Source organism: Brassica napus, chromosome A9 (assembly GCF_020379485.1).
Source record: "Brassica napus cultivar Da-Ae chromosome A9, Da-Ae, whole genome shotgun sequence".
Lineage (NCBI taxonomy): Eukaryota > Viridiplantae > Streptophyta > Magnoliopsida > Brassicales > Brassicaceae > Brassica > Brassica napus.
Window position 1 is genome coordinate 1,501,680 of NC_063442.1, and position 9,147 is coordinate 1,510,826.

At 33.7% G+C, this 9,147-nt stretch overlaps 2 protein-coding genes across 7 annotated transcripts; one reads left to right on the top strand and one right to left on the bottom strand.

The window, feature by feature from the left end:
* Nucleotides 1-2,399: 2,399 nt before the first annotated feature.
* Nucleotides 2,400-4,723, top strand: LOC106346602. Of its 6 annotated transcripts, none has more exons than XR_007316063.1 (6): nucleotides 2,439-3,234; nucleotides 3,326-3,574; nucleotides 3,666-3,724; nucleotides 3,827-3,951; nucleotides 4,060-4,194; nucleotides 4,386-4,723. XR_007316063.1 is itself a non-coding variant. In XM_048739240.1 (5 exons), the coding sequence occupies exons 3-5, from the start codon at nucleotides 3,895-3,897 to the stop codon at nucleotides 4,548-4,550; spliced, it is 357 nt and encodes a 118-aa protein (XP_048595197.1). In that variant the 5' UTR covers nucleotides 2,424-3,574; nucleotides 3,666-3,724; nucleotides 3,827-3,894; the 3' UTR covers nucleotides 4,551-4,723. The 6 variants fall into 6 exon arrangements, 1 of the variants encoding a protein (XP_048595197.1); XR_001270512.3 differs by having other exon boundaries at nucleotides 2,446-3,175; nucleotides 4,066-4,194; XR_001270511.3 differs by having other exon boundaries at nucleotides 2,400-3,574; nucleotides 4,040-4,194.
* Nucleotides 4,724-5,728: 1,005 nt separating this feature from the next.
* LOC106389989 (elongation factor Tu, mitochondrial) lies at nucleotides 5,729-8,474 on the bottom strand. The gene is made up of 12 exons (XM_013830352.3): nucleotides 8,223-8,474; nucleotides 8,086-8,161; nucleotides 7,927-8,019; nucleotides 7,763-7,837; nucleotides 7,367-7,471; nucleotides 7,207-7,297; nucleotides 6,907-7,112; nucleotides 6,739-6,822; nucleotides 6,596-6,661; nucleotides 6,458-6,520; nucleotides 6,146-6,386; nucleotides 5,729-6,056 (listed from the first exon to the last, which is right to left on the bottom strand). Exons 1-12 carry the CDS (start codon nucleotides 8,414-8,416, stop codon nucleotides 5,986-5,988), a joined length of 1,365 nt encoding a protein of 454 aa, XP_013685806.2. The 5' UTR covers nucleotides 8,417-8,474; the 3' UTR covers nucleotides 5,729-5,985.
* Between the last annotated feature and the right edge of the window lie 673 nt (nucleotides 8,475-9,147).

The window sequence follows — 9,147 nt, forward strand, 5'->3', positions numbered from 1 at the left end:
GACATAGACATCGTTCGTTTTTTATCAATTAATTTAGTGAAACTTCACATGTTTCATAAATCAGTGGAAACCTCCAATAAAATTGCTATTTTAAAGAAACGGAGATAACTAAGGTGTCAAACCACTCATACCATCATTATATATTAGTTCATGACACAACTTTGCATTAAAAAAATATTATTATATATTTTGAATTTTTCTCAAAAGCTATATGTTAACCCCTACAAAATATTCAGTTTTTTGGTAAATGGTTAATGTACTGAAGCCTTTAATATTTAGTGTATTTTTTTAATTTATCCACATTCTACATTTGTAGTAATGTATTCTAAATTCTTTTTCATGGTACATGGGCATCGTTCTATTTTCTATCAATTAATTTTGTAAAACTTGATATGCTCCCTAAATTAGTGGACAAATCCCCAATAAAATTGCTATTCTAGAGAAATTGAGACAAAAAAAGTTTCAAACCTCTCTAACCATCATCATATGTTAGTTCTTGATACAACTATGCATTAAAACATTATTTTCATTTATTTTCTCAAAATTTGTGTGTTAACCCCTACAAAATATTCAGTTTTTCGGTAAATGATTAATATACTCAAGCATATAATCTTTAGTGTTTTTTTTAAATTTATAACCACATTCTACATTTGTATTAGTATTCTAAATTTTTTTTCATGGTACATGGGATTCGTTCTATTTTTTATCAATTAATTTAGTAAAACTTCATATGCTTCCTAAATGAGTGGACAAACCCCAATAAAATTGCTATTCTAGAGAAATGGAGACAACAAAGGTTTCAAACCTCTCTAACCATCATTATATGTTAGTTCTTGATACAACTATGCGTTAAAACATTTTTTCATTTTTTTGAAATTTTCTCAAAATTTGTGTGTTAACCCCTACAAAATATTCAGCTTTTCGGTAAATGGTTAATATACTCAAGCCTATAATCTTTAGTGCTGTTTTATATTTTTTAACCACATTCGACATTTATATTAATGTATTATAAACTCTCTTTCACGGTACATGGGCATCGTTCTCTTTTTTATCGATTAATTTAGTAAAACTTCATATGCTCCATAAATCAGTGAAAACCCCCAATAAAATCGCTATTCTAGAGAAACGGAGATAACAAAGGTACCAAACCACTCATACCATCATTATATATTAGTTCATGATACAACTATGCATTTAAAAAATATTGTTATATATTTTGAATTTTTCTCAAAATCTATATGTTAACCCCTACAAAATATTCAGTTTTTTGGTAAATGGTTAATGTACTGAAGCCTATAATCATTACTATTGTTTTAAAATTTCTAACCACATTCTACATTTGTATTAATGTATTCTAAATTCTTTTTCATGGTACATGGGCATCATTCTATTTTTTATCAATTAATTTAGTAAAACTTCATATGCTCCCTAAATAAGTGGACAAACCCCCAATAAAATTGCTATTCTAGAGAAATGGAGACAACAAAGGTTTCAAACCATTATGTTAGGAATAATTGAGAAACAAAGTTTTAAAATAATTTCTTGAATACATATGCCACAAGTGTATAATTGTGCCACAAGTTACTAAAACCATTATTATATTAAATTAATATTAAACAAAAATTTGATTACAAAAAGATAACACAAATATAAAAATTAAATTTCTCAAAAAAAATTTAAAACAAAAAATATACCCGTCATTTGAAAAGGCGGTTCAGAATCTAGTTTCTTTCTTCTTTTAAAATATATTTTTTTAAAAACTATTCCGTGATTATAAGATTATGTATTTAATATTTGATTGCCTAATACAATTATAGTTTTGTTAATTATTTATGTTTTAAAAATATTCATAGATGTTGAAATGATTTAAAAAGCTGTAAATATATCCTCATATAAATTAATTTTGAAGAATTGAACTTTTTATAATTCTAATATATTAAATTTTTTCATCTACCTAACTATTATTTTCACAAAAATAATAGTTCTCCTCTTAGTTTTAAATATTTCATAAGACTATAAGATCAAATATTTATACGTAATTAAGAACCAAAATATGTTTTGTCAAAAAAATGTTGTTAACAAAGAGATTCTCCAATATTATGACACAAAAGGAAAAGCTTTTACGTTTAGGTATATACTGGGCCCACGATACAATTCTGTGTTTATGGTTTTGGAAATAATTTAAAGTAATGAGTTTGATTTTTTTTGAAAATATTCCTCTATTTATTTATTTAAGTAAAAAAGAATAGGTGACTATACTTACAAAGTTACAAAGCTATGCCACCTATTTTTTCTTTACTTAAGTATCCTACTATATAAAAAGAGCTATTTTTGGAGCTTCTAAGGGGTGCCATGTCAGATGAAATATTCCTGGCCAATTAAAATGACAGGTCATCGCGGACTGGGCTTGGAATACAAAAATTATTCCAAAAATTAAGTTAGTCTTCGCAGCCCATTAAAACCTTTTGGCAGCCCAACCTAAAATCTAATGGTTTTGGTGGTTCCCACTTAGACCAGAAATATTCAGTCTTCGTACATTGGTTTAGACTAAATTAATTTTGTTGTGGCCCGTAATATATGTTTTACTACTGTTCCTGTTAAGAAATTCAATTCAGCCCAAAATCCATAGTGAAGCCCTTCATCACCTTAAGTTTTCTGGTAAGTAAACCAAACTCTGCGTTTAGGATTAGGTCGATTGTGGTTTGAAGTAGTATTCATCTTCGACGGTTGACCAACACTGTCTCCGCCGTTGTTTGGAAAGTCAATTTTCCTCTCACCTTTCTACCTCCCGTTTCTCTTCATTTCCTTCTCTTTTGGCCACTCCCTTGAACTTTACTCTCTTACCATATGCAATGAATTTTGAGTTCACATTAAAATCCGTAACTCCTACGAACTCTCTGTTTCCCTTACTTTACTATCAACGCTTGATGCGTATCAAAACCAAAGAAGACATCAAACCGTAGAAATACGAGAGGCTTGAGACTGGAATCAAGCTTCACACACAAGCTCTCTAAGTTTATCCTCCCCCGAAAACCTAGAACCCTCATTCCAAATGTCTTACTCTGGTGCTGCTGCTGTCGATGAGCCGCCCTCCCCTCCACCTTTGACGAGAGCTAGGTCGTACAACCGCCTCCTCCTTTTCTGGATTCGTGGAACATCAATAAAAGCGGTGAATGTATGGGAATCACCCTCCTCTTCCTTGATTATCAACATCTCCTCTTCCTTGATGAAAATGTATCAACATCTTTACTTTCTCTGGACTACTATATACTATATTTGTTTAATCAATATTCAAGCTACTCTGTGATCCACGGTTTCATCCCAGCTGGTGGTGTGAATCACTACCGTCCATCCATCGCTACGAGAGGGGTCGATCGTGAAAGTTGATCTCTTTTAAATCGGCTGATGCACTAATATGTACAAGATCACGGATCATCCTTTCGTCATCTGTATCATTCCCCCAACAACTATTGATGAATTTGCCATGATTTCAACTGTTATCAATCTCCAGAAATTCATCCTTTGAAAGTTCGACCATCTCCAAGCTCTTGCAAACACTAACTTATAGCCTCCGGTATAGTTTTCAATAGAGTTTTGCATGTTAAATTTCAACCACAATCTACATATACTATGTTTTCATTATTAAAAAATGCTTTCATTTTCAGATGTGTTTGGACAAATCCGTATTGTTCAAGGCTCTGACCTGAACAACTTACGAAATGAGGTCTGTCTCCTAATTGACCCATAAGTCATGAACTTACGTACTAATATTTTAAAATGCTTAGCTCATTGTTTTTTTTTAAACTAAAATATTCTCCCATTCCAGTTCCGTTGTTGTACTTGTGTCATGGAACTCGCGTTGATTCCATAGAAGGTATTAAAAAGAAGGAACTAATGTCAATAGGAGATCTTCACACTTTCATCTTCAACTCCAACTCCAATGGGCAGCAGGTAACACTCCGTCTTTAAACATACTTTAGTACTCTTATGTGGTTCCAAAATAGTATCAACTAATGTTAGTGATGTTGTCATCCTCAAGAAGCTGATTTTATTTGCAAGGTTCAGATTGTTGGTGTCCTCCAACAAAATGGCTGGGCGTTTATTTCTTGCACCAGTTGCAGCAGGAAGCTTACAAAATCTGGCACTTTCTTCCGTTGCAACAGGTGTGTTTCTTCCAACGTGACCGGACATCAGGTATGAACTGTTATTCCCGATCCATTTTTAAAGTAACAACCTAATATATATATATATATATATGTATGTACTCACAGTTTTTAAAACTGCTAATATTTATTTGGCACCGAGGCAGAGGTGGGATAATCGATGTATTCACAGTTTTTAAAACTGCTAATATAAATTAACACACATGTTCTACTGTTTCTTAGAGTAGCAGCAGCGACCCACCTCCAGTCATGGATATGGAATCTGGACAAGCAACAGAATCTGCCAGCAACCTGGGTGATGTGCCAAAGATTCCACTGGGAGTTGCTGAAGCAAGCCTGATAGGTTCTGCTGGTGACGAGAACACCCGCAAACGCCTCCTTGATTGATTGTCGCAAGGTCATCTAACCGTCAACTCCACTTAGATTTCGTTTCATTTTAATTTTCTACTTCCGTGTTTTTTCAACTTTGAGCTTTAGTTCTCTTTGATTTGCTGCAAACTATTTTTTACTGGTATAAGAATTACTACAACTTTAAATAATAAAGAAAGAGTTTACGTGTCTTTGCTTATTTACCAATGTCCCCAACTTTATAAATCAGTAAAGTTGCACAATGCTAAACGGCCTTTTGTAATTGCTGTAGTTTTAATTACTAACTCTACAATGGACTTTTAAAATAACCTTACTCACACCCAAAAACACCACCAAATCAATAAACGAACTATAGCACATATAAAACCCCTAATGAAAATACTAAAACTAATTCAGAGAAACATCAAACGTATAATCACCCATATGAAAAGCATAATATACAATTTTTCCCACAGCTACTGCACAATTTTAGTGACAGGTTCACAAACTGCGGCAAATCCTAGACAACTTACGGTAACGTCAACAACCCGCGCTTGCGCGGGGCTCCGGCCCTAGTAACTATAATAAAAGGAGAGATAATGTATACTTTTATCAGTTTATGTATATATATATTCACGTGTATGGAGGAAATTAGAAAAAAAAAATCTATCTTACTAAAATAGAAATATAAATTAAAATAAAAAATACTCCCAAACCTTACAACTTATTTACAAAACAATGCCACTAAAGTAATAAATAATCTTAACTTTAATTAATTTTTGTCTTTTCCAACTTTACATCATTTCCTAAAATAATTATAACTGATAAAAATTGTTTGGCAACGAAACTAACATAATATCTTCACTTTTATTTTTTCCTAACATTTCGTTAACTATACATAATTACTTTAGTAAAAAGATGAATATAATTAACGGACACCACAAAAATTTATATTATAATTTATTTATCCTCGCCTTTTCAAAAATCAGTTATTAATGATATATTAATGTTTAAAACCGAATATTCTTTTCTGTTGTATCTAAATCTCATCATATCTAATCAAAATATTATAAATATTATTACACTTGAAAAACGATTTCGTGTTAAAAGAAGTATTATTTGAACATATCAATGCATCATACGCATGGATCAATATTTTTTTACACCATGTAAACTATTTAATTTTTGTGTTTACAAACTTTTTAAAATATGCTAAATGTTTAAAATACTAACCAATAAACATTTAAATAGTAAAGTAAAAAAACAGATACCCGCACGGCCGTGCGGTTCAAGTGGTATAATTAAGACTCAAAACATATTAAAATACTAAACAATTGCAGAAAATACTAATCTTCTCGATGGAAACTTAAGATATGTTTCTGTGTTATTTCAAAGCAGTGAAACCAAAAGGAAACAAAACACATCACTGATGGGTTCCTAGAGAGAACGTAAGAATGTGCCTTTTGAGAACTCCCTAAGTCATCACTTTTGACACAACACCAGCTCCAACTGTTCTACCTCCTTCCCTCAGAGCAAATCTTTGACCTGTTTTGACAAATAGTGACAGCAAGTCAGAAACTGAAACTGAAACTGTTGGAAGCACATAAAGGGAGAGTGTCTGAAGGATTCTTGACCTATTTCGAGTGGGACAGGCATGATAAGCTCGAAAACTGCAGTGACATTGTCACCAGGCATAACCATCTTCACTTCTTCTGGTAACTCTACTCTTCCCGTGATATCTGCAGTCCTCAAGTAAAACTGAGGCCTGTAGTTGGAGAGAAAAGCAGTGTGACGTCCACCTTCGTCCTTTGTGAGCACATAAATCTCTGCTTCAAACTTCTTGTATGTCTTGCATGAGCCAGGCTTAGCAATTACCTAATAAGCAAAAGCATTAGTATGCTCACATTCAATCATCCACTAGTCAAAATAAGGATGCATAAGCTTACCATTCCACGCTGGATGTCTTCTCTCTTTAGCCCACGAAGAAGAAGTCCTACATTATCACCAGCCTAACATAATGAAAGCCAAAGTTTAATCAAACATGCCTAGAACCTGTCTTTGTAATCTCTCGATGGTGCCTTTACCTGTCCATTATCCAAAATCTTCTTGAACATCTCGACCCCAGTTACAGTGGATTTCATTGGAGGTCCCTGCAAATCAAATCAAGAAAATGCGTAACTGTAATCACTACTTTGGTTGAATAAACGCAGTATTCATACACACTCACGTCTTTTAAACCCAATATCTCGACTTCTTCACCCACTTTGATGACTCCTTGTTCAATCCGACCCGTTGCAACAGTTCCACGTCCCTTTAAGAAGAAGAAAACTATCAGAACTTATTTTCCGAAACAAGGGAGTGGATGGAGAAAACGCAAGGATGCAGATTAGTATACCTGAATCGAGAAAACATCTTCAATTGGCATCAAGAAAGGCTTGTCCAGCACACGAACAGGGTCTGGTATGTATTCATCAACAGCGTCCATTAGCTTCAATATAGCTTGCCTTCCTATTTCATCGTTAGTGCCCTGCAGTGCAGACAGAGCAGATCCCCTGATGATGGGAATATCATCCCCTGGAAACTTGTAGAAGCTGAGAAGTTCTGGTTCAAGACAAGAGTTGATGTCAGTCAGATGCTTGAACTTAACTTCATACGATCAGAAAACTAAATTCTGTAACATAAAAGATTTACAAACCACGCAGTTCCATCTCTACAAGCTCCAGCAACTCCGGATCATCCACCACATCGACTTTGTTCAGGAAGCACACAAGTGATGGAACACCAACCTGTTGGAACATCACAAAATTAATATCTAATTGAGTAGCTTCAAGAGTTCAGACTGTAATGATGCAAACCTGACGTGCAAGTAGAATGTGTTCCTTTGTCTGAGGCATGGGTCCATCAGGACCTGAAACCACAAGAATCCCACCATCCATTTGCGCAGCTCCAGTAATCATATTCTGAAAGTTAGCAACTTAAACACTGAGGCACAAGTGTTCATCAAAGTATTTCAAAGAAAATCCCATATACTGATGCATGTTACTCCAACAAACAGTTCACATATACTATATATGATGATGCACTCCGAGATAATAATACTTCCACCAATCATACTTCATGATCACTTAATTGGAGTTAAAGAGCTTCAGAAATGTATAACATGCTTGACGTTAGAATGATATATACCAAGAGGACAGTATTTTCTAGAGGGTAACACCTATATGAAGTACAGAGAATGTTTGGCATCTTACTTTAACATAATCAGCGTGACCAGGACAATCCACATGAGCATAGTGACGCTTAGCAGTCTCATACTCCACATGAGCCTACATAAACAAGTACCATCAAGTAAAAAGACTAAAGCAAAAAAAAAACATTCTCTTGAAGACAAGAATAAGAAGATAAAAACACAAACCGTAGCAATAGTAATCCCTCTCTTCTTCTCTTCAGGAGCTTTATCAATTTCATCAAAGGCAATAGCTTTCGCTTTGCCCTCTTCCGCAAGAACCTAAACAACTAGTAGAATCAATCTATTAGAAACTCTCTATCATCAATGTAAAGAAAAAGGAATCACCTTTGTGATTGCAGCAGTCAACGTAGTCTTCCCGTGATCCACATGCCCAATCGTTCCCACATTCACATGAGGTTTACTGCAACAAAAGAACACAATCATTAAACCAATAATTCAAAATCAATGAGAAAGAAACTCACTTTCGAGTAAAAGTAGCCATCGATCTCCACAGAGAAGCTCCGAAACTTGACGGAGGAGACAGATCATCTCCTCCGATTGAATGCGAGATCGAGGGAGGAGGAGAAGAAATGGAGCCACCGCAGCGCGAGTAGATCTGAGAGGAGAAGGGAAGAATCCGCTTCGAGGTAGGGTTACGAAGAGCGACGGAAGCCATTTTGAGTCTACACAGGAAGAAGTGAGATTGGGGGTTTTAGTCGCCTGTGAGGGTTTCTGTTATTTCATTTCTTATAACCCGACCCGACCCGGATAAGCCCATTTTTGAGTTCTTTTTTACTGTTATTGGCCCATTTAAACAAATCCTGGCCCATTTTAACTGTTTTTCAACATAGATGCCCGAAAAAGCTTGTTAACATTACCATGAATATCAATTCGGATTAGGAGTTTTTAGGCCCGTTTAAAGATAAAACTTGGGGTTTCAGTTTTGTAAATAATTTTAGTTTTTTTAGCTTTCTATCATTGGATTTTAAAACCATTTTTTCAGTTTTTAATTATAAAATATAGGTCATTATGTATGTGAAATCAACTATTATATCATTACTGAATTATGTAAAGGAGCAAAAAGACTAATTATTTTTACTAAATATTATTGTTTTAAATCCTAAAATTAAATCCCAAACTATAAATCATAAACTCTGTAGTTATGTTTTTTTAGTAATTTTAATAAACGGTAATTTCTTTTTTTTTGTTTGCTATAGTGGGGACAAATACTTGTTTTGATTTGATGCTTTTTGAAGATGTTTCTCTTTTATAAATGTGTTTCTATTTTTACATTTATGTTTAGTCTTCTAACCGCAGTTATTATAAAACTAGGTATAGGATAGTTATTTAGTAAAATTTATTCTAAAGAAAATAACTTTTATAAAATGTTTATTTTAATTTTTATGT